The sequence below is a fragment of the Arvicola amphibius genome, chromosome 3, assembly GCF_903992535.2.
Source record: "Arvicola amphibius chromosome 3, mArvAmp1.2, whole genome shotgun sequence".
In the NCBI taxonomy this organism is placed as follows: Eukaryota; Metazoa; Chordata; class Mammalia; order Rodentia; family Cricetidae; genus Arvicola; species Arvicola amphibius.
The window spans coordinates 144467421-144493741 of record NC_052049.1 but is presented as its reverse complement, the minus strand read 5'-3'; the positions used below and the strand labels follow the sequence as shown (position 1 = coordinate 144493741).

The window sequence follows — 26321 nt, the reverse complement described above, 5'->3', positions numbered from 1 at the left end:
ATCAATGGTCAGCTCAGCTTTTCCTTGTTATCCAGTCTGGCAGGGCAGCTTCCATCTCTGTTAACCTAATTTAGAAAATCCACTACAGGCGTGCACAGAGGTTTTCATCTCCACGGTGATTCTACATTTCCACACAGTGACAATTAATATAAACCACCACTCCTTGTCAGCCTCAGTCCTGTCTTAGGAGCCTCTTTCCTATCTCCAGGAGGAAAGGTTTCAAGGTGGAGAAGATGCTTCCAGTGCACACCCCTCACTTACCGAGTTACATATGCATAACTTGTTTGAGTCCTGTTTCTTTTCCTAGAGTGGAGCCCTTGTAGATACACACACTTGTTTCAGTGCACAGCTACCTCTTAGAAGAGTGCCTGGCAAGAAGGGCATCCTCAAGAAACAAACAGATGTGTCTTACTCAGAATTCACAGACCTGCAATTATTTAACGCCCGGTTATATAACAGGGGTGTCATGTTGGATTTCAAAATAAAAATCCATTACGCACTGGAAAAGACAACCACTGTACACTGCATGTCCAAGGTGAGTCTTAAAAAATTTTTGGATGAGAGCTACATGTGGTGTGGCAGCTGCAAAACAAGAGCAGGCTGGATACCTTAATTTTATAAAGGACAGGATGCCCTGTATCTAAAGGAATATACTTGTTTCTGTAGTGAAGCTTCTGCTAAGCATGGTGGATTAGCTAAGCCTTGATGTTATACAACTGGTGATTGCATACCAAGATCCTCCATATTAAAGTTCTAAAATCTTACCCCTCCGTAGGGTCACTTGAAATTAGAGGAGGTAAGCAAGCGTATCTGATCTTTGGATATTGCGATATGATGCTGTCATCTCCAAATACGTCAGGTCACAGTCACGGGCTCCTGGGACAGACGTTCCTAAGGCTACAGGTTGGGCGTCCCTTGGGGGATGGTTATTACCACAGTCAGCAGAATCAACTGAGTGTCCTGTGGCATTCATGCACTTGACTCCTTTATTCATTTAGTGCACCTTGGCACATAGCAGCCGCAACGATAGGGAGCGGCTCTTTGTTTGCATAACTCATAGATGACACTAAAATTGTAATAACTGTAATGTATGGCACTAGAGACATCAAATAAGGGAGAGAGAAGCTGGGGACACAGCAGCCACCGTACAGTTTTGCAGAAAAAGGGAGGCTTTGAGTGAGAACAAAATGAAGCGGGTGAAAGGGAAGAGTGCCAAGCTACACGATACTGGAGAACAGTCGGCGCTGTGTTCTTGAGTTGGCGGGGGAAAATGAGCCCAGGTGCTAAAGGTTCCAAGAAGAGCCAGAAGGCAAGGATTAAATAGAGAAGTAGTAGAAAGGATAACTTAAAATATCAGGATTGGAGATTTAGAGAGGACCCAGGGGAAAATTCTTATTTCTGGGCAAATGCAAAGCTATGGCGGGTGGAGGAAGGGGACCATGACTTTGGGTAGAGGAATGGCGTAGCCTGAGGTGCATTGGTTGCATTATCTCGAGCTAGTGAGAACTGACAAAAGGAGAGCTGAGAGAAAATGGTGAGACTACCAAGTAGGAAGCTGAGAATTCCAGATGAGAGACAATAGTGGCAGCGAAGAGGGAGTGCTGCGGGGGCGAGACTGGACCCCAACAGCAATAGCGGAGGCTTTAATTCTTGCAACGTAAGTCTCCTGATTCCCAGGCTGTTCAGAGCAGATGTGTATCTTAGATACTGATTTCCTTTAGAAGTTTAACAACGTAAAACGCATACAAAAGCCAGGATATTTACGAGAGGGAAATAGTCCCAAATGTAAGAAAAAGTAAGTTGTTAAATTTATTTAAAACTTACATCTCCATTAAACTCTTTCCTACCTTCCCCAGAACAGTACTAAATATTTTCCTACAGGAAGCCACTCCACACTTTATAAAGTCAGATTCAGTCGCCCTAATGATGCCAACATTTCGCTCTCTCCATTTTATTTATAAGGTCTCAAAATTGAAAACTCACTTACAGACACTAATTTATACTAAACATTCTTATAAAAGTGCTCCCCCCCACAGCTCTCTTTAAATTATGTTACTGTTTAACCCATTTCTCACTGATGAGCATCTGAACCTGAGGGCTTTGGTCTCACTGCCTGTAACATCCAGCCCTGGCCAACACAGGAAAGCAGCCATGCCCAAGGTTGCCTAGCAACACCTCTGTGTCTCCTGGCAGAACTCATCAGCAACCTCGTTTTCATCTTCAGTGGCTTTGCGGCTGCTTCCCACTGCCTTATTCCTCACCTGGCTTGGATTTCGAACAGTGACCTTTCCCGCCCTCGTTCTAATTAAAATGTGTGTTGTGTTTCCATAGCGTTCTGCGCGCTGCTGATGAGGCTGCTACTGGCTTTATTATCCATTGCTTTCCAGGTGGCCTATTTCATTTCAGAGACACCGTATCTCGAACCCCAGAGGTGTCTCTAATGTTGGGAATGTAAACAGGCTGATGAGGGGTGGTCCGGGGCCATTGCATTTAAATCGTTCTTAAATCATAGCATGTGTAGTTTTCATTCCGTGTAAACCTGAATCCAGTCCCGCTTACATGCTCTCTGCATCCTGGGAAGTAGGGGGCTACTCAGTCAATTCTGTCGGCTGTACTGAGGACAGCTGGTGCCCATTGTGACGACGGTGCCTAATTGGTTCCACAGCCTTCTGTCCTAAGCAAGTTAACAAGAGTGCACAGAGACTGACGTTTTGCAGGCTGCGGTCAGTCTAATGGACTCCCACCTCAGTGAGGATTTTAGAGGAACCTAGGAAAGCTGAGACATGGTACAGACTCCTTAAAAATCATGTCTGTGGGGTCTGAACAATGACTAAAGCAGCCGGCATAGGAATCAAGAGCGGGGCTGGCCACTAGGCGGTGGGGGGATATCCGATCTTGCACAGAGACAAACGGCAAGTGTTTATATTACTCAGACGTGTGTTGGGTTACCTCCTAACGTTGCCTTTTCTATCAATTTATTTAACATAGGATTAAAATTAAGCTGCCAGTTGAAAAGGCACTGTCTGAGAGAGGTGGCGGCACCTCCTGTCATGTGACTATGATCCCCCATCTACACCGAGATGTCCAAGGCAATTTATCCCCCTTGACCCTCAAAGTGTCATTTTCTTGGACTATCCATCACATTAAATTTAATAAAGGTTATAATCTGAAGGAAGACACGCTTAATCATATTATAGAGCAATTCTAGCCCTCCAAGAGCACAGAGCCTTCACAGAGTCACAAGGTCAATGTATCTACCTACCATCCATCCATATGATTATGACCAAGAGCAGTCACAAGTAACTAAAGCCTTCCATACAACAATCTTTTATCCCAGCGCATGAACACCCCGGAGACAGAGCCCTTGCCAGCCACTGCATTTCCATATGTCCACATTTCCATTAAAAAAATGTTATACATAGGATAAACTTCAGGCAAACAAGAAACAAGAGACTTGTTTCCAGCTCTGCATTCCCCCAGATTTGATCCTTTTGTCCTTTTAAAATTTGTTTTCTTTCCATTCATTTATGATCTATCACCGCCAGAGGCATCAAAGCTGCTACTCTTTCTAAATCCCACCAATGCCATTGTCCTTGGTTTCTCAGTCCTCCTCCACTGTCAGCCACATTCAGAGGGTCTGGTTTGGTCCCCTGTTCCATCAGCCCCATTCCGACTGGACTTGGTGGTCTCCCGTTAGATCTGTCCCACCATCTCAATGGGTAAAAGCACTCCTCGCGGTCCTGGCTTCCTTGCTCATGATCTCCCTTCTTTTGCTCCTCATCAGGACCTTGAGAGCTCAGTCCGGTGCTCCTATGTGGGGCTCTGTCATTTTCTCCATCCAATGCCAGGTGAAGGTTCTATGGTGATATGCAAGATATTCATGAGTATGACAATAGGATCTGGAACATGAACTCTACAGCATGGATGGGCTTACTGTGAGCCTTGTCAGTTTGGTTGCTCACCTTCCTGGAATTAGGGGGAGCTGGGAGGACCTTGGACTTAACATAGTGAAGGGAACCCTGATGGCTCTTTGTCTTTGGAGAGGGGTGGAGTGGGGGTATGGGTGGAAGGGAGGGGAGGGAAGGGGGAGGAGGAGGGGAGGAGATGGAAATCTTGAATAAAAAAATGAGAAAAATTTAAAAAAAAATTAAAAAAATCCCACCAATGCTTGTTACAACCCTATTATAATTGGAAAGAGGCAGGCATGATCGTGGTTATGGAGATGATATTCTTTTTCTTTTTTCTTTTTTTGGTTTTTCGAGACAGGGTTTCTCTGTAGCTTTTTTAGAGCCTGTCCTGGAACTAGCTCTTGTAGACCAGGCTGGCCTCGAACTCACAGAGATCCGCCTGCCTCTGCCTCCCGAGTGCTGGGATTTGGAGATGATATTTTTACCACAGGCTAGCTTAGAACAAATACGGGGCCTGCAAAGTTCTAGACTTCTTACTACCGATGTACCTAACCTCACTCACGTTTTAAGAGTCTGGAACCTCCGAAATTTTGACTGTTTAGACCAATCAATTAAACAATTACCCCCAAGGGAGATGAATGCAAGTTTAAAGAGTGGGAAAATGTTGAAGTAGAGTTAACTGTCCTGGAACTAGCTCTTGTAGACCAGGCTGGCTTCAAACTCACAGAGATCCTCCTGCCTCTGCCTCCCTCCCAAGTGCCAGGATTAAAAGCGTGTGCCACCACCACCTGGCTTAACTTCGATTATTTTTAAAGCACCATACAAAGTTTTGTTCTTCAAAAACCCATGCAACATACAAGCCCCATATATAACCGTCTACTTAACTATCCCAGTCCTTCTGTCCCTGCCCATGAAAATTCCTTTTACATTGCTTACTATAAAGAAAAAGAGCTGTGCTCTCTGCATCTGCCCCCTTCAGCTGCCAGAGCAAGCTTCTCTAATGGTGATTGGGCTAGGCGCCAATATTTCAGTATTTTTTTTTTTTTTGCCAGTCATGTTTGGCTCTACCCTAGGTCTCTTGGGCCACCCAGCCTCCAGTTCTGTTGCAGGATATTTGAGCAACATGTGAAGATGCTGCTGTGACTGGTGTAATAAAAAGCTGAATGGCCAATAGTTAGGCAGGAGGTGTAGGAGGGACTTCCAGGCACAAAGAGAGAGAGGAAGTCAGAGGGGTGAAGACCCGAGAGACACCAGGGAGACACTGAAGAGCCCGGATATAATGTATAGAGTAGAGCTAACTGAGCCATGTGGCAGAACATAGATTAATAAAAGGAGGTTAATTTTACTTAAAAGAGCTAGTGGGACAAACCTAAGCTAATGGCCAAGCTTTCATAATTAATAAGACGTCTCCATGCTATTATTTGTGAGCTAGTGGCCTACAAAAAAAGTTTACTACACAGTTCCTGGCCATTCAGGCAGTGTCAGACCTGGGCTCCCTCCCTTAGTGTGGGTCTCAAGTTAATCCAGTCATTGCTTCATGTTAGTTCTTGAGTGTCATGGTAGGAGGTAGATTTGTCTTTTCCCTGGCCATCACTCAGCAAGTTAGAGAGGACCCAGTGAAGAGTGGGAACACAAGGAAGAGCCTGGGTCCCAACATCTTCCACATTAGACTTGAACAAGAAATTGTCTGTGGTTATTCAGATGCAGGCTTGGGTGTTACAGAAGTTAGATAAATTGGCTAATGAAACATGAGAAACAGAAACATGGTGACTAAGCATTATATTTTCAAAATCCTAAGGTTTAAAGGACCTCTAAGTGACTGCTAGGAACAATGCCTACAGCCAAAGACCCCGATGTCTATCCTGCTGATACCTATTTGAAACTTCTCATTTTTCTAAGATGCTCCAATGTCTGGCACAAAGAACAAAATCATAATCAAGGGCAAATTTGATTTTGCTTTTAAGGACAAAGGTGACCTTGGGGGATAGTTATTACCACTTTTTCTAAAGAGAAATAGATCTTATTCCTTTATTCATTAATTAGCTTGTTTGTCCATTTACAGATGAGACTGGACAGGAAGGCCTGACTGATGTTAACAACAGAAAAGTCTGCTCAAAGTATTTCAGAGCAACACTGTCTGCTGCATCATGAACCAGTTAGTACCAAACTACTGCTAAACTAAAACTACCCAGTTGATCAAAGCTTTGCTAGGACTTTAAAGCAGGGCCAATATAATTGGTGAAGACTATAAAGCTGAAATAGGAGGATGTCTTTCCAGATCTAAATATGGTCTCCAGGGCCCTGAATAACTAGACATCATCATTGTGCTTTATGGTTCCAAAATGCCGCTTCCCAGTGTGCTCTGTGTCCTGTGAGTCTATGCTCTGTTTCAAGTGATACCTATAAGCTGTTCTGAAAAACGTCCAACTCTCATCTTGCAAATTCAACTGTGATCTCCAGTTCATTCTGTCTTTTCCACAATAGCCCCACTTCATGTAATATACAGACCATCAGTGCTTCCTTCCCACCTTCACATCCTAACACCTCCATTTAACCACCTCTTAATCATTTGCCTGAAAACTAAACGTGCACTCACTTATTGTTTCCTTCCAGATGCTGCTGTGGAATGGCTCCCGGTGGGCCTCACCTAGCCTTCCAGCCCTGCTCATTTAGCTGTGCAGGCCCTGATCCCAGTGTTCTGAAGCTTTTAAGCACTTTCTTTCCAAGAAACCTCATAGCTAGCGCCATCATTTCCTCACAAAACAGTGAACATCTGCAGACTGGAGCGTCAAAACAGCAACAAGATTTTGCACAATTCTTCGAAACTTGGATGAAGACTTTATCAGCCATCTTGGGCTATAAATCAACATTCTCTTCAGTTTCCAGTAAATAAACCATAGTGGCAAATTTCAACTTCCTCTCAAAGGAATAATTAACAAACATGTACTTGCAATTAGTAATTAGTTTCCATGTCTCCCAGATAAGTGAGCTAAACCTTTTGGAAAACCAATGTCTTACACAACCATCAGGTTGCTCTAAAGTTCAAGTTTATTCTTTGTATATACAGTTGATTTAACTGAAGAAATAAACTGAAATGCTCCACTGTACTGCTTATTTTATGCGTGTACTTTGTAAAGTTTACCAAAATTATTTATTCCTAGAAGACATTAGTATAAATAACAATAAAAGTAAGTAAACTACGTTATCTTACAAAAGACTAATTACAGCTTTGGACCTATCCTACAGTTTCAGTAAATGAAGACTCCTTTTACAGAATAAAAAAGCGAGGCCTTTACAGATTAGACTGAAGCAAACCTGTACCTCTAAGTTCCCAGACGTGTCCTGCATAGACTGTGATGGTTTGTAGTCATGGGCTTTCTCATTCAGGGTTCTTAAATTTTTAACATGCATTTCAATCTCTTGTAGAGCTGGCTAACTCAGCTTCCCCAGGTCAGTTCCAGACAAGATGATCCATTAGGTCAGACTCTATACATGGATTTAATTTCTAATCAGTTCTCAGGAGGTGATGTCACTGTTGATCAGAGTACCACAATTTGAGAAATGGAGTTATAGTTTAAGCCAACTTTGTGAAAAAAAAGTATGATTATGCTTAAGCAATATCCATCACTATCAACTGCAACATCAATTAAATCCCACTATCAATATAGCACAGCAGGAATTAAAAATTAAGGTCCAATGCTTACAATAATAATGTATTCTCTAATATAGCTTGAATAACACTTTCTCAGTTCTTCCACTAAAGGTCCAAAACTACTTAAGAGCAGGTAATTTTAAAGGGTCATTTGACAATTTACTGAAATTATGATTTTAAGTCTGGCAAAAACAGATTCGCTAATCACCTACAGGTAGATGATGCAGACAAGAGGAGGCACTATGGTGGCCATGGCCTCCACTGCTGTCCCTACACACCTGCTTTGGAGCAGTCTATCTCAACCAAGCACACACACAAATGTTGTCACTTTAAATTCTCTGTGATAAACTCATTAATTCCCTCTTAATACTCAGTGCTCAACCCTAATGGAAGTGTGTGTGTATGTATATGTATGCTACTATTGACTAAACATTAGAAAGCCTATCCTTATACATATTCATAAGCATAAGTTAGTATATTTTATACACAATGTTCTAATAAATAAGTTCTTAATTATAATAATAAATGATAAACAATCAATATTTAACCATGCCAAAAAAATACACCAACTAAAGTATATAGACCCTTGACTAATAGTCAGGACTTTAGTGATAACTAATAATTTGTAAATTATCTCCAATAGTTTTGATGTGTGCTGTTAAAGCACAAATTGAAAATAGGAAAGATAGACTTTATGGACCCAATAACAGCATTCTCTGGCACAGCTGTAATATAGACAGCACACCTGTCTCAGACACACTCTTGTTTTCTGACATTCATTTTCTTTAACTTGAGCAGCACACAGAAACTATTTTACATATTATGAATAACTAATTTTATAATTCTCTTTAATAAAGTGTAATTATGTTAGCATATCTCAGTTTATTTTATTCATTACATTTGAATGTAGTAACTGTTCTCCATGCTCATTCCATGCTCTCCCTAACGGAACATGCCTGCAACTGCACAGTGAATCATCATCCAGAAAAGAATTGCTGCTCTACTAGGAGCAACTAGGGATCCTGACAACAAGTTTTATTTGTGGCTTTATGAAAGCCAGTCAAAAAGGATCTCATACAAAGTCAGTTATTAAGATCATAGGCTATTCTCTGTTCCCAAATGATTAAGGAGTTTCTGGGCTTCTGCTCTTGCTTTTAGACCAGCGGTTCTCAACATGGGGGTCATGACCCCATCAAACGACCCTTTCACAGGTGTCCTATATCAGATGCTGTGTTGCAGATATTTGCATGACAGTTCATAACAGTAACACAATCACATTTATGAAGTAGCAACAAAAACAATGCGAGTTTGGGGTCACCACAGCATGAGGAACTGTATTAAAGGGTTGCAACATTAGGAATTTTGAGAACCACTCTTTTAGACAAAGAATTTTGCTGTTTATTTATTAATCATAAATATAATGTAGATATCTGTTTACAGGATATCTGATGCACAACCCTTGAGAAAGAGTCATTCAACCCCAAAGGAGTTGCAACCCACAGGTTGGGAACCATAGTGGAAGAACAAATTTCAATTGTTAAAGAAGGTAGATTTTCATAGGAATTTTTCCAGGAACTTTAAGTTATATGTGTATGAAGTCTGTGCTCAATATTAGGAATAAGTATAAGAATATACTTCATATAAACCCCAACTTTATACTGACTTTAGTCAACTGGATGTATCCTCAATTTTAGCTATCTGCTAAAGAACTAAAGAGGATGTATAGAATATAATTGCCCTGTAAGTCTCTTTGCTCTTAAAGACCCAGAATAAGCCATTTCTACAGTATTGAATTAATCCATGCTTCTACCATGTCAGGTTTGAAAAATTGGACCCGAAAGAGAATTAATAATGGAAGATAAATAACAGTGTAAGCATTTGTAATCAATGGATGCTTCTTTCCTCAAAGTGACAACATAATCTGGAACCTGATAATTGTTTTTTTTTTCTATTTAAAAAATCAAATAATAAATAACTAAGAAGTTTTATTCCTATTCTGCAAGTGCCCAGAAACTTCTCCACAGGTTACTGACAAGGTTACTACTTTTTCCATGCTAGTCCTACTGGGCAAGCCACTGCCTGGATTTGACAGAAATAAAAGATGTTTTGCAGCCTGACCTAAGTTTAAGTCCTGTGCTTCCAGGTTAATGGCCTGGGGGGAGATTTATTAATTCTCAAGTTCTCTGCTGATTTATCTTGAAAGTGAGAATAATAATGATTTTGCAGAAATCATATGCAATATTTAGAAAAGCCACTGGGATTATTTCAATTCTCTGATAGATCCATCATCATTATTATTATATAATTACATAAAATCTTGTTACTAATTTTAATATTTAATATATCTGTCATTTTTATCTCATACACTCTTTGATCTGTCCTATGTAACAAATCAGTTGCAAATCCACAGCAAGCATACTAAGATAATACTACTTCTATATATAATGCATTTTGATTAAGACAATCTACATTTGGTTTAATAAATCATCGCTATATCTTTCCCATTAAAAGGTCAGCAGCTGTATAACTATTTCAAAGAGCAAGAAGACTGGAGAGATCTGGTTCTCCACAGATGAGCATTCGGCAAGCTTTACGTTCCATCGTATTTAGCTTAAGTTTTTCTTTCCATATTTGCTAGAGCATGCATTCAGCAGAATTATATTAAATTAAATATTAAAATCATGTCATAAGGGAATGAGGGCTAAGTGATAGCAGACATTCATGAGCAAAGTCCTGAATCAGTACATCTGTTTCTCCACAGGCCTTGGAAGTGTCTTTTAAACATACCCCTAAAGCCTGGACAAATGGAGCGCCAAATTGCCCTGTACTGTAACGTCTGAGCAAGTCCACGGCTTTCTGTGCAGTGTAAGGTTAGAACCGTTCCGTATTACTTTAAAAGTCAGAGAAATCTTGGCCCCTAAATCAAAACTCTCAAAAAGTAGAAATTGTGTCTAATGAAAATAAGATTCCTATTTTGACTTCAACATTAACCTGTGATCAGTTTCCATTTCCCGGTGAAATGAATACATATTGGGTGAAGAATTTTAAAAGTGAATGCCAGACTCTGTACACTCAGTGGGTTACAGATGGAGAAACGCGGTGGCAGAGAGCCACTCTACTTCCTTTAAAATCCAAAAAACATTTGGAAGGAAACCCCAGAAGGAAAGACGTCTGACAGACAAATTCTCCGGGGTTTCCAGCTGCCTGGTTTGCCAAGCTTCCTAGACCCCGTTGCTTGTTAATAAAGTTCAACAAAGAGACTTTATGAACACTGATTTCTCGGAGTGAAGCATGCACTAAAGGAGTTTGTAATGTAGATGAAGTTTCCTGCCATCTGTACTTTCCTACTCCACAAATCCTAAGACGCGTGATTTAGGAAACCGTAACCATGAGGTGCCGTTTGCTGACAGTACATGGACCGAATGCTGAGCGCGACTGCTGACTCCGGACCTGCAAGCCACAGGTTAAGCTCAGCATCTGAACAGCGACTAGATTCACAGGATTCCACTTCAGGGACATTAGTGTTTCTCTTCTGGTGCGAGGGAGAAGAACAGGAAGATAAAACGCTGCACACTGTATCAACTAACTCAATATAAACACCGCAGTGGAGAAGGAACAAAAAGTTAGATCCGAATTTCTCTGGTCTTTACAACAGTAAGCCACAAAAGGAAAAAAGGAAACCAACTTCTTAACTTAGGTTTCACTAAGACTTGAAAATAAATAGTATATGAAAAATAGTAAGAAAAACACAAATTCTAGCTTAAAATAATATAATTAATAAATTTCAGAACTACAATAATAGCAATATGTTTCATAAAAATAAATATACATTTTTCCAATAAAAAAAGAAATGCCATGCATGCCTGTCATTCCAGCAGGAGGCAGAGGCAGGCAGATCTCTGAGTTCAAAGGCAATCTGGTCTACAGAGGGAGTTTCAGGGAAACCCTGTTTTAAAAAAGAAAAAGAAAAAGAGGTAAGAAGCAATTATAATTTATACCATGGAAGTATGCTATGCCCATCAGACACAAACCATTTGCTTCTATAAACACTTAATGAAGCTTTGAATATTTAGATCTACTAAATAATAGAAAGAAAAGTAAGACAAAGAAGAAACTATTGAAGAGTTCAACCCAGTGATACACAAATCCTATATTTAACACAGAGATATTTTGATCTGTTTAACCACACTCAGTAGGGATTTCAGTTTCAATATAGGATACAGGGATGGTACTAGTAAATGTGCCTCCTCCAAATTGGGGCTTATTTTTGTAGGTGTGTGTGTGTGTGTGTGTGTGTGTGTGTGTGTGTGTGTGTGTGTCTGAGTGTACATATGTGAATCATGTGTGCAGGAGCCCAGAGGTGTCAGACAAGGGCATCAGAGCTCCTAAAACTGAGGTTACAGATAGTTGTGAGCCAGCATGTAAGCGTCAGAAATTAAACTGGATCTTTCACAAGAGCAGCAAACACTGATCCATCTCTCTAGCCCCACACACTTTGTATATTTTTAAGAAACAAATATTTTGGCAGCGCCATATCTAGAGCTGGTAAAAGGAAAATGAAACCTTTCACTATTGGTAGAACTGAAAGTTGAGCGACTACTAGAGAACCAGTGTGGCTGACTGCTCTCTAAAACTAAAAAGAGAACACATGCCCAGCTATACCAGTCCTCCTCAGCGTGTGTGTGCATGTATGTGCGTGTGCGTGTGCGTGTGCGTGTGCGTGTGTGTGTGTGTGTGTGTGTGTGTGTGTGTGTGTGTTAGGGTTCCTAATGGGTTTCAATTGTTTTCATAAAACACCATGACAAGAAAGGATTTTTATACTTCCACATTGTAGATCATCAATTGAAGGAAGTTAGAACAGGAACTCAAACAGGACAGGGACCTGGAAGGAGGAGCTGATGCAGAGGCTGTGGAGGGGTGCTGCTTATTGGCTTACTCTCCATGACTTTCTCATCCTGCTTTCTTATAGAACCCAAGACTACTGGCCCGGATGTTTTACCATCCACAATGGGCTGGGCCCTCCTACATCAATCACTAAATAAGAAAATGTCCTACAGGCTTGCCTACATCCCAATCTTATGGAGGTACTTTTTAAACTGAGGTTCCCTCCTCTCATGACTTTAGCTTGTTTCAAATTGACATAAAACAATCCAGCATAATATATCTTTTTAAATGGTCACATAGGGTGACAATCTTAAATGCTGTCACAAGAACAATGGACTAGCTAACAAAAAACAGTACCAGAAATGAGAAATCCCCATTAAGTTGTTGGTTAGCGTAGTCCAAGTGACTTCCAAAACATTTTACTGCCCTTGCTCTTGTTTACCTCTCAGAAGTTGAAGGTAAGCCCATTGTTAAAGACATCTCACAGTTAGGACACAGGTTCAGTTTGAGCTGGATCTAACCTGAAAGCCTACTTCCTATTGTCTAGCTTTGGAAATGCCAGACAGCACTATGTAATCTCCAAGGGAGGGAAGGGATCAATAGTCCTATTCAGCTGTGACATCGATGACTCACAACAATGGCCAGCATGGCAAGATAGCTGTCAGGATACAATAGTGGCACTCACATGTTGGGAGGAGTCACAGCTCTCTAACTGGACTAAGTGGACAGCCCACTGCACAGGAGGGAAACCACGCTTGGTACTGAAAACATAGCCAACTATACAAGGCAAGTGGGGCCATGGATCTTAGAAAAGAACCTACTACCACCACTTTACTGGACCAGTATAAGTTCTAACTATTCTAAAATGTATCCTTATACCCACACATAGTGTAGCTCTCACCCCTATTTAAAGAAACTTCTCTTTCAGAAAACCCCAACTAGATATAATACATAGATCAATAGATCATAGAGAGCTCCATCCCAAAGAACACACCTTCAACATAACTCCTGCATCTAAGTATCAGGAAACGCATCAGAAAGGTTGTAAGAGATATAAGGCCAGGAAGTCTACTGCAAGGCTCCAAGAAATGACTACCTATACAAGACTGGAACGATGATGATATCAATAGACGTGCTAAGGAAGAAGGGAGGGTCTCATAGGGTTTCTCTCCTACAGATATATAACTATAGACAAATAACTATAGGCAAAACATGCAACTAATAACTGCTGAGAGGAGAACTAGCCCCTCCCAAGAAAGACCCCCTAAGAAATTAACCAATGCAAAGTGGTCAAACCTAAAATTATATACACATAAACAACAATAAAGCCAGCAGATTGCACTTACATATTTCTATATCTATACACACACATACACACATATTAATAAAAATGAGTTCAATTGGGAAAGAGTGATGGGGAAACATGGTGGGAGTCAGACAAAAAAGGAAGGGGGAAATGATGCAACTATAGCAATTATATTTTAAGTAAAATATATTTTAAAAAAGAAAGAATTCTCCATATTTCTTTCCACTAACTCTGCAGCTCTTATTCTGACCAGAAGTGCATTCTTACCTACTCAAATTTTATCGCTCTCAAATCTACCACTTCCATAAGAACAGCTATTCCCATGCACTGAATTAAAACAAATTTATAAACTAGCATTTTTAATGCAATGACAGGGGCTGGCTAAGTAGCTTAGGAATTTAGAGCATTTGCTTCTCTACAGAAGACCTGCGTTTGGCTCCCAGCATCCACAATGGGGCAGCTCACAGGGATTTGTAACAGATGTCAGAGACCCTTGCTGAACTGCGCTGGTACCTGCATTCATATGCATATACCACCACACAGACTCAGACACAATTAATTACAATTAAATAAGTGTTAAAATGTTTAATTGCAAGAAAGAATTGGAAAACAATGATGTAAATAAAAAGCAGAAGAGGCTATATTTTAAAGGAACGCCATGTTGCAGAATAAAAATGTAACCTTGGAGAGCTAGAGAAATCCATTAAATGGACTGGATGATCTTACAGAGGATCCAGGTTCAATTCTCAGAATGCACATGATAGCTCACAACAGTTTGTAATTACAGTTTGAGGGGATTTCACATCTTCTTCTGGTTTCTGGGGGCGCCAAGCATATATTGTGAAAGAAAGCACAGGTTCAAAACAGACAAAGGCAGGGAACTAAGAAGGGGAAGTGGACACAAAGTTCCACCCATAAGAGAGAAGCTATTAGCAATTTATGTCTGCTTCAAAAAAGAAAATTAGTTTTCTCCAATGAAGTGTCACTGTGTGTATCAACCACACTCCAGGGACCCCATGCCCAAGAGTAGGTTCTTCTTGGTTGACTTGGTGTGTGTGTGGGTGTGTGTGTGTGTGTGTGTGTGTGTGTGTGTGTACGAGAGAGAGAGAAAGAGAGAGAGACAGAGAGACAGAGACAGAGACAGAAAGAGACAGAGAGAGACTGCGAAATTTGGTGGGTAGGGAATTAGAGAGAATCTTGCAGGCATTTGGGAAGGGAAAAGAATATAAAATATATTGTATAATTGTATAAAATATATTGTTATAAAAGAAAAAAGAGTTCACAGCTTTGATCCCTCTATGACTATGGAGAAATGATAGAATAGCCTTTAAATTCCTTTTTTAATGCAAGGAATTAAAATTGGAGCTTTCCCATGCTAGGCAAGGGCTGTCTACCACTGAGCTACACACAAGCCTTTTAAGTTTATCTATTGAATGCGTCTAATTACTTGATACTAACATGCATTGTGAGGTGGCAGATAAATTAGAACATAAACCACAAAGATCTGGATAATTTTAAGAGCTTTGGTGTAGAATTATTTTTATGTAAACTCTTATTTTGGAATACATGTTCTGAGAATAAGATTCACTAATCAATATTTCTACAAGAAAATATAAAATGAGTTATAAAAAGTTTCAATTTAACAGAAGAAATTTAGAAATTTAAAAACTAGAAACGTTTTGAAGAAACTCATCACACTATTCCCACACCATTGTCCAGCAAACTCTCTCTGTCCACCAACAAAGATACCCAAAACAAACCTTCCTGATGCCTGAGACAGTTTGAAGGCAAATTTGTATAAACGTATTCTTTTTTACCTACATGTTTAAGTGTAGGACAATCAAATGTTTCCAGGGATTAAATTTTCTCAGCTAGGCAGCAATTTATCTCTCCTACATAGGTTGCCAATTGCCAGGCTGCTAGTAGGAAACCAGAATTCTAAAAGCTGCTTTTGTTCTTAGGACTTTAACTGGGCTTGACAAAAACCTGCAAATCCAGAATCCATTTAAAATGATCTAAATTTGTGTTCTGATTTTGTCTCTCCAACACCACATGTCACCTGCAAGTGACCCAACGCATCTCTGGGTCCATGATGTCTGGCCTCCTGGTTGACTAGGAAAAATAAAAAAAAAAAAAAAAAACAAAAAACAAACAAAAAAAAAAAACTAAAAGCTAAGTGAGCAACAGGGTGGAGAACAGAGAAGAAAGGGTCAGAGAAAGTTACAGCACAGAGTGAGTAACCAGAAGAAAAGCCAGAAGACTTGGAGGAGCTTGAAGCTAATGGGGAAAAAAACCAAGATCACAGGGCTCACAGCATAGGGCGAGGGAGGAAGGATGTTAAAGCCAGCTGGAGTCAGACAAAGCAAGGAATCCAGAAGCCAACAGAAATCCAAGGACAGACAGAAAGTATTGAAGATTGAAGGGAACAGGAAATTTATTGGAAACTGAGTTGTTTTTCCTTTCGTATCCAATGCAGTTCTATTCCAGACTGAATTCTACTCCCAACCTCAGGGAGGGCAGAAGGGAAGTCAAAATTCACAGCAATCTCTCCCCAACCTGAACCCCATGAGCAAAAGGAAAGACACAGAGAAGGAAGGACGATACTAGCCCAGGCTGACTCCAGTTGGTAGGCAGTGGTAGCCCCATCCAGCAAAGTGCTTGCCAAGGCAGAGTGAAGGGAACACAAAGACAGCTGGCAGTCAGCTGCATGCTGCTGAGTAAGAGCTTCCAGAATATTCAATAAACTCCACAAGTGATTCCTCTCATGACTACAATGGAAGCAGTAGTACAAACTCAATGTTCTGGAAGTGGAACTTCCTGAGTTCCCAACGTAACTCTGCTCTTAACTAGCTGCTGGCTATGAACAAGTTATTTAACTATTGTGTGCCTTACTCATGAAATCCATTAAATTACTACTGTGACAATTTAATAAGCAATCAGGTGACACCTAGAATGTACTTAGCATCCAACAGTGGTAGCTATACAGATATTTTTAAAAAATGTGCTTGACACAGAAAGTCCATACAAATTAATAGAGTTTGATTAAAGAAGATGAGGATATGTTGAAGAATATTATTTTAAGATGTGTTATACTTGTTTATGATGTCGAATATTTGTTTAATGATTCAAAGATGTATTGTGTTCTTTTATGTTGCATTTGTTTAGCTCTGTGAAGCTGTGATTCTTTGCCTGTCTAAAACACCTGCTTGGTCTAATAAGGAGCTGAATGGCCAATAGCAAGGCAGGGGAAAAGATGGGTGGGACTGGAAGGCAGAGCAAATAAAGAGGAAACATCTGGGAGGAAAGGATATCAAAGATCAAGAGAATAAGGACAGGAAGATGGTAGGGGCCAGCCAGCTATTGAGTAAGTAGGTTTACAGAAGAGGCACAAATTCCTTCCTATTGGGCAGGCTTGGAGTCTGATTAGACAGCTGTTGGTTACTCCTAAGATATATCACAGTGGAACTCTTGAAGGTGGTTGTTGCCCACTGTTGCGGTCCATAGGCTTCACATTTGGATAGAATATTGATTGCTTTCTCCTTTGATGGCTTGCATACATAGCACCTTCAGATACTGTGAGAGTTAGTCGTCAGGGGTGAAGCATTTGGGCCAGATCCAGCTAAGTCTGTCCAGGTTTTATATCTAAAGTATGTAGCGTCTTCTGCTTTTTTTTTTATCCCACTTTCCCTTTGATAGCAGCTGTATCCTACTATCCCCCTTCTACCTTGCATCATGGAAGCTTCTTTTTGCACAGACAAAGACAATTTCAGAAATCCACAACTGGTCAAAATGCAGAGAATATTGATCCTTGGCTGCCCATCTCCTATTGACATCATCTATAACATAACCCCTACACCCAAGTCTCAGGCAACATTGCAGAAGAGGGACAAGAAACATTTTAAGAACCAGGGGACCAGGATGTCTGCTACGAGATAGTGCCTTCGAAATATGACAGGGATGCTGAACCCATGTAATTTTAACCATAGAGTCCCCTAAATAAAGCCAACAATATGGCAATACCAGTTGACATACCAACGACAAATCCCTAACCCTAGATGAAGACCTAGTCAATTAATGATTGCTGAAAGAGACAGACTCAACTTTCCCAGGAACAAGTAATCTGATAGGTTATCCTATGCCAAGTGGTCAGCCATAAACATATACATATGAGCAACATTAAATGGACTCAGTAGGTTGTATTGCCATATACATACATGCATATATGTAACAATGATGATTAAAGAGAAGGATGTCATCAATTTTAGAGGGTGTGGGGGGAAAACAGGAGTTTTAAAAGGAGATAAAGGGATAAAAGTGATATAAATATAATACTCACATATAAAATTCCCAATAGTCTAAATAAAAAACTGATAATCCATTTTACTAGGAGATGACAGTTCAAATTCTCAGTCTTAAAAAAAAATAATGAAGCAACTTTTAAAGTGAACAAGTTCTTAATTTGAGATACAACTTTTCTCCAAGCAATAGTATTTATTTAAATGTAAAATACCCTTAAAGCACATGAACATTACTAAAATAAGAATTTTGGAGTGGTGAGGATGTTAGACTGATAGATTTGGGAAAAAGTAGGACAGCTCTAACAATAGTCAAATCAAGCACAATCAAACATTACATCATCTAAAAATAGTGAGTAACCAGAGTATTGGATTTCAAGAGATATTTATATCAAAATAGAAGATAAATGCAGAATATTAGAGTATAAACTTATTTTGCTAGCACACCACATAAAAGTGAAAAGAGATACAGTCATACATATATGTTAAAAAGAGACAACCAGTTCCTTGATAAAAGAGGGGAGGGAGAGAGGAGAGAAAGAGAGAGAGAGAGAGAGAGAGAGAGAGAGAGAGAGAGAGAGAGAGAGAGAAGTAGAACGATCAAGAGTGAAAAAGTCAAAATAAAAATATATTTTAAAGATTGATCAATGAGCAATACATTGGCTACAGCCCATTCCATGTGGTGGGATACCTTGCTCAGCCTTGATACATGGGGGAGTGGCTGGGTTCTACCTCAACTTGGTATGCCAGACTTTGTCAACTTCCCAAGGAAAGCCTCTGAGGAGTGGATAGGGAGTAAGAAGAGGGGTGGCAGAGGCAGAGGCAGTGGCAGGAAAAAGGGAGAGAGGGGGAACTAGGGTTTGTATATAAAATGAAAACAATTTTTAAATAAAAAAGAATTATAAAATCAAGACTATGGAGATCAATCATTGGCTTGGGGCTTGTACCTGTCCTAGTTTCATTTCTGTTGCACTGATAAAATATCCTGAAAAAAGTAACTTAAGAGGATAAAGGGGTTAATTTCGACTTACTATTCCAGGTAAGAGTTCATCATAGTAGAGAAGCCACTGCGGCAGGAACTTGCATCACATCCATAGTCAAGGGCAGAGATAAACAAATGAATTCTCGTAATTTGCTTGCTTGTGCTCAGTTCCATTCCTCCACTTATATAGTCCAGAATCCCCTTTCTAAGAAATGGTGCTGCCCACAGCAGGCTGGATATTCCATAGCAATTAATTATATGAGACATAGACACAGATTAACCCAATGTAGGCAATCCTTCATTAAGACTCTCTTCCCAGGCAATTCTCGGTTGTGTTAATGGGATAAGTAAAACGAACCATCATACTGCCCAAGCATAAGGGCCAGAGTTCAGGTTCCTAGCACCAACATAAATGTCTGGTGGTGGATATGAGGCTCTGTAATCCTATTATTCGGGAGGCAGAGATAGAGGATGTCCAGACCAAGCTCACTAGCAAAATTAGCAGTAACAGTAAGCTTTAGGTTTAAGTGAAAGACCTGCCTCAGTGTATAAGTAGAGAGAGACAAAGAAAACCACATCAACCTCTGGCCTCCAAATACATGCACACACGTGCCCGTGTACCTGTATACACATAAGCACACACACACACACACCATAAATACATTGCACACACATACACACATAAAATTGTGAAAGTTAAAGTTATAAAATCCAATAATTAGACTGACACTAAGACAGCGCTGAGAAGGAATTGGCACAAAAGAAGACAGTGTACCTACTGAACATGGAAAGGAGAGAGTAAAAAATATAGTAAGAAATGTGAAATATATACACCTATCTAGTTATCAGAATTGCTACACACCACTAACTAGAAAAATGAAAGTAGTTTCATTATACGTGATTGGAAATCAAAAAGAGAATGGAAGATACATTATTATCAGACAAGAAATAAGACAAATAGCTGATATTGCTTGTTAAGCTTTTCATTGTAACTGCTAAGAAATCTGGGTTTTGTATGGCTTCTATGTATTTAAATTATTTATTAATTTGAATTATTTGTGTCATAAGTGTTCCTATTAATAGTCACTTGCTTCTATTGTATTATACACACAAGTATGTTGAGCATGTGAGCAAACCGGACTCTCTGAACTTGGCTGACAAGGAGGGCTGACTGAGAAGCCAAGGACAATGGCACTGGGTTTTGATTCTACTGTATGTACTGGCTTTGTGGGAACCTAGTCTGTTTGGATGCTCACCTTCCTAGACCTGGATGGATGGGGGAGGAACTTGGACTTCCCACAGGGCAGGGAACCCTGACTGCTCCTTGGACTGGAGAAGGAGGGGGAGGGGAGATGGGGGAGGGGGAGGGAAATGTGAGGAGGGGAGGAGGTGAAAATTTGTAAAATTATATAATTTAATAAAAAATGAAGAAAAAAAGAAGTAATCATTGCCTGGTTTTACATGAAACAAGCAAATACATTTTTGGTGTGGTACTGAGGACTGAACTCAGAGACCTGTGCACGCTAGATTATCGCTCTTATTCTTCTCTCTCTGCTTAACCACTCAACACTTTTTTGTGAGAGCGTTTCACTGGATTTCCCATCGTCTCACTTAGTTGCCTCCTTCCTCAGCCTCTCCAGTACTTGAGCAACCAAACTGCTGTTTTTCTTTTTAAATTTTCTTAAAATTGCACTTATTTATGTGTTCGTTTATTTATTTAATGTCTGGGGGCTGTGTATGGGAGTGTGTGTTTGAGTGAGTGTGTGTGTCTGTGTGGAAGTCAGAGGACAACTTGTAGGACCTGGTTCTTTTCTTATACAAGGTGGGTCCCAGAATTAAACTATGGTCATCAGGTTTGGTTGAAACTGCCTTTGCCCACTAAGCCATATCACAATCCTGCATACCAGTGGGTTTTCAATAAAGAGGAGACTGAAGGGAATACTTCTGGTTAAAGAAAATAATTCCAGTGCAGGACTGGAAATAAATAAATGAATACAGAAGAAAGGAAAAATGCATGCATAAATAAAAATTAACAGTGACTGAGTAAACATATTTTCTAAATATCCCATGTGGATAATAATCACATACAACAAGAAGTATCAAAAGCCAATAGGCAGCAGTGCATTGTGTTACATCTTCAGTTTACATGTTATAATACCAAGCATATTATAGTTTAGTAAGTCAAGGTTAGATGTTGACACATTATGGTTAACAACTATGAACATAATTTTTAAAAAAGCATATAACTGATATTTTAATTCCATGGGGAAATTAAAAATACATTATTCCCAAATAAAATGAAAATGAAGAAATGAAAGGTAACAGTTAAGAAAGAACACAAAATAAATAGAAAGAAGTGAGGTTGTTTCTTCTTCTAAAAATTCATCTCCAGTCCTCTCAAGTTGTTTGGAAAGGATGCTAAAGCTATGGGGTCACGAAAAAATGTATAGAGTTTAGATTATTCTTTCACCAAATTGAAGCAGAAGTATTGCATATAGTTTAAAATTAGAGATAGGTATTAAATTTTACTAGCCTGATAGATTGATTTTAAGAGGTCTAATTCATCAGGATATTTTATATTTAATGTGTACGGAGAAATTGTATACCGAAGGCAGGCTAGTTTATGCACAAAGTCAAATAGGAAGTTGCACAGCACACCGTGATACTTTGGGGAAGGGAGAAATGGAGAAAGAAGGAAAACAACTTGGGTTCCAGCCTGTTGGTAGCTAGCATGGCACTCTTTCACACACAGACGTTTCTGGCAATCCCAATTGCAAGCAAGTTATCTCAGAATGCATCCCCAGACCTGTTTATCACATCAGCTATCAAATTCAACAGCAAATGAGTGGCAAAGTTCCTTATGGTTCATTTACAGTATTCAAATTTCATTTTCATCATTTCTTCATCATCAAATCCTAGCTGAGGTCTATTTAATAAAAAGACAAGTCATAAACGTAAAAACACCCCCCACACACACACACACACTGGTACTAAGATTCAAATGATAACATGTACTTGGTATCATTAATTTTGAACTAATTTAACAGTTGTGTATTACAAACTAATGTGCTAATCATTGTTTTAGAAAGATTTTCCCAAGTATGAGATGCATGACTTGTCCTCTGAACAGATGAGCAGTCCTTCATTTGTTAAACAAGTACATACTGATCACAAGAACTAACCAGGCATTTTGTTAGGTGTGGTAAGTCCAGTTATGGGTTGTTTTTTCTGAGTTTTATTTGGTCTTAATAATATGGCATGGAGTTATATTCCAAATAATCACCAAATAAATAGATAACCCATTTTATATACAATAGGTATATAATACAGTAAAATCAGCCAGGCGATGGTGATGCACGCCTATAATCCCAGCACTCAGGAGGCAGAGGCAGGCAGATCTTTGTGAGTTCGAGGCCAGCCTGGTCTACAAGAGCTAGTTCCAGGACAGGCTCCAAAGCGCCAGAGAAACCCTATATCGAAAAAAACAAAACCAAAAACAATACAGTAAAATCATAGCCAAGACTAACAGGAAGAGTTCATGAGAATGTGACATTTACACTGAATGCTGAAGACTGAATAAAAGCTAATGGAGAAATATCTTCTAGCAGAGGGATGAAACGAGGGAAGGAAACATGGTTTATAGACAGCAGAAAGAAGGACAGTGTGGCAAAAACAATTGACAAGAACAAAGTGGATAGTTTAAGGTGAGGTGAATGAAGGACTGCTGGAGGCTTCAGAGACTCAAGTCGATGTTTTGTTTATCAATTTCTGAAGATAATGGAATTCACAGATGGTTACAGAACAGGGTAATGGCATGATTTCACTTGAAATACAGAACTCCTTGACTGTCTATACAGTGGGTAGGAGAGGAAAAATGGAAAGTAAGAAGGGGAAGGCAATGCTTTAGTCACATGGAGGTCACATAAAGCTATTTTAAAATTGAAATGCTGGTGAAGCTGGAAAATAGATACATTCGAAAGGATTTCAAAAATGAAATTCCAGGACTCTGTGGTGCTTTAAAAGTGATGGAAATGGAGGGCAAGGAGCCTTCGGCTTGGACCTTACAGAACGAAACAAAGCAGATTCTTTGTGACAGGAAATCATGGGAAAAACTCCATGTTTGGAAAGTGTTTTAGTAAGGGTTTGGTGGTTATGAGAATTTATTTTATTTTATTTTAGCTTACAGTTCCATATTACAGTCCATTACTGAAGGAAGTCAAGGCAGAAACCAAGAGAAGAACCAGGAGTCGGGAACTAATGCAGAGACAATGGACAATCTCTGCTTACTGACTTGGTTTTCTTGGCTTGCTCAGACTACTTTCTTGTAGCACCCAAGACCACCCGCACAGGGGTGGCACTGCCTACAATGAGCTGAGCCATTCCACATCAATCATAAATCAAAAAGTAATGCACTACAGGCGAATGGGGCGCGGGCATTTTCTTAATTCAGGGGCCCTCTTCCCAGATGACCCCAGAATGTATGGAAATCCATCCAATGACTTTGAAGGACTTGTGCATAGAACAAGGGTGATTTTTCCAGACAGAACTTGCCAGCACAGGAAGAGAGGACACGAATGCAAGTTGGAGATGTTGAGTATCAATTTCTGTTGAGATAGATAAGTGCAGTCTGAAGCTCGGAAAAGAGAAGAAAATATAAAACCAAGAGCTGAGATACAAATAATAACCAGGAGTATGAGAGGAGATAAGCTGTAAGACAGGCCGGCATGATGACCCAGGGAGACAGAAGCTACTGAGCCTGGCAAGGACACAAGGATAAAAGAGCTGAACCAAAGAAATGGTTTCCAAGGTGTAATTAAGGAACAAATGGGAGGGTCACAGGTGGAAGAGTTGGAAGGTGCTAAAATGTCTTAGAGAGTTTTCCAGAAAAGTCCACGAGTCTGAAAGTCATTGTCTCATCAGACATCCGAGCAATCTTCCTTTTCTCTGTTTCCTCATCTTAACAGATAAAGTGGAAACCATCACCCATCGCCCTGATGTTAGTCAGCATCCACAAAGCCCACAGAATGTACACACGCACATCTATAAGGATCACCTAAGCAATAAAATCGTGCAATTTCATCCTTAAAAAAAAATAAATGTTAGGGATTCTTGATTGTGTAAAAACAAACTGTTAGAGATTGTTGGTAGCATTCTAGGAAGTTCACACGAGAATACATGGGAATTATTCGTGAGGACATGGGAGGAGATAGAGCATGACTTCCCACTTCACCTCTGTCATCCCTGGGTTTCTATCAGGGGACCCTTATCAATCCTTTTGTGCCTTTTTATTAATACATATTACTTGTAGAAAATAATGGATTTCGTCACGACACTTCCATGTGCAATCATATTTACTGCCTGGTTACCCTCTAACCCTGCTGATCCTCTTCATGTCTCCCGATCTCTGCTTTCATTGTTTCTTTGTTTGTTTCATTGTTTCTTCCCCACCCCCACCCCACCCCTAAAGGACAGAAAACATGCAGGGCTAATCTTTTCAGGCTCTGGCTCATTTCACGTGACATGGTGACTTTCTGTTCCAGGTGCCTAGCTGCAAATGACTTGATTTGGCTCTTTGTTCTGAATAATAGCCTGTTGTATACATATGCCATATCTTCTGTATTGTATCCATCCATCTGTTGATAGATACTGAACTGATTCTAGGACTCTTGTGAATAGCCCTGGCCATATTCTAGTTGATGAGGCAGAAACTATCTATAAAACAGCCCACAAATTCTGAGTCCTACTTGTGGATCCAAGGTTTCAATTTCACCTGTTGGAACACTGGACTGAGACTGTGCCAAAAATAAACAAACAAACAAACAAATAAATAAATATATGTTTGAATAGTCGGTGCAGTATCACATAATAAAGCTAGACTAGCCCACTAAAATAACAGGAACTACCTTGTTCACAAGGCGAACGGGCACCTATAATTAAAGAAGCTATAAGCCAAAACCTTGCGGAGTCCATGACTCATAATAGGCTTCAACAGTCATTACAACTTTCGGGAAAATACAGGAAAAATTTTATTTTATAATGGTTTTATTTAAGTTTGTTAGATTTTTGTTAAAATACAAAGACATTGGAGACAGTCACCGCTCTGACCTGACAGGTGATTTTAATCGTAGTGTGCCTTCCTACTGTGTATTGGCTTCATTCCTTTTTCTAACCCACAGGGTGACTTGCTTGTAGTCTGTTACACACTACAAGGAGGCACTGTCCTTGAAAGAACGCCTCTGGATTTAAATTACATTAGATAATGCATCCCTTCCAAGGAAAAACACACAGACGTGATCACTCCTATAGGCCACCTGCAAATGGTCCGGTACAGGGAAATTGCTAGGCCTGCAAGGACGAGTCTACTGGTTCACAGCAGGAAGGATGAAAAGCCTTTTCAGCTACAGAGCAGCACACTGACAGCAGAGCTGCTGCGGGCAGGGTCCTGGCATAGAGAGATGACACAAAGGGCATTAGGGTGAGGTTGATAGGGAAGAGGCTGTGCCAGAGGGTGGGGGCGCCCTAGGCCGCGAGGTGGTACCTGCGCGGGGTCCAGCGCCCCTGCCACTGACTCTCCGCTCCACAGATGCTCGCGGAGAAGCTGTTGGTAGCTGAGGCAGTGCTTCGCAGCAGATGGTAGATTCCCCATGGCGCAGCCTGGGTGCCGCAGGCGGTGCTGGATCCCACGGCCTGAGCCGCAAACGCGTACGAGCCGGGAGAGAGTCCCGCGGGTGCTCGCGCGGGGTCCGAGCTGCACTGCGGCGGCGCAGTTCCCGGGCAACGCCCAGGCAGGGGTGCAGCTGGCACCTGAGTCCTGGCCTTGAGACCCAGAACCCGGATGGGAACTGCAAAGTGAGACAGGGTGGCACACATCCAGGCCTCACTCCCCGAAAGTGGGGCTCTCGGGGCTGATTGTCTGCAGGTGCTCACCCACCTACTCATGCCTGCGTCAGAGCTGTGGGGGGAAGACAGAGGCCTCTTAGAGGAAGGAGCACAGACATTCTTTCATTTCCAGCCACAAGCCTGTAGGGTTGTCCCTCCGAATTCGTTTGAGTTTGTCTTGTGTCAAGACTCTATTAAAAATTGCTGAGGCGCTTTGCATAAACCCTATAAAAGGGGATCCTAAATTAGGGGAGATACTGTAGGTAGACAGCCCAAGATGTTGTCAGTAAAGCCGATGATGTATGATAAATGTTAAAATGCTGAATTCTTTTCGTTGGTTTAGTTTCATTGATGTTAATGGTTCTCTCCTTCCACTACCATGTGGGAGTCAGGAATAGACCTCAGAGTGGCAGTC

At 40.4% G+C, this 26321-nt stretch overlaps 1 protein-coding gene across 1 annotated transcript in view; it reads right to left on the bottom strand.

Annotated features, from left to right (window-relative positions):
• The window catches only part of Hmgcll1 (3-hydroxymethyl-3-methylglutaryl-CoA lyase like 1), a 122064-nt gene extending 96391 nt beyond the window's left edge, over nucleotides 1-25673 (bottom strand). Inside the window, exon 1 of the mRNA XM_038323767.1 lies at nucleotides 25566-25673. Coding sequence (XP_038179695.1) covers nucleotides 25566-25673 — 108 coding nt within the window. The remainder of the gene's footprint in view (nucleotides 1-25565) is intronic.
• Between the last annotated feature and the right edge of the window lie 648 nt (nucleotides 25674-26321).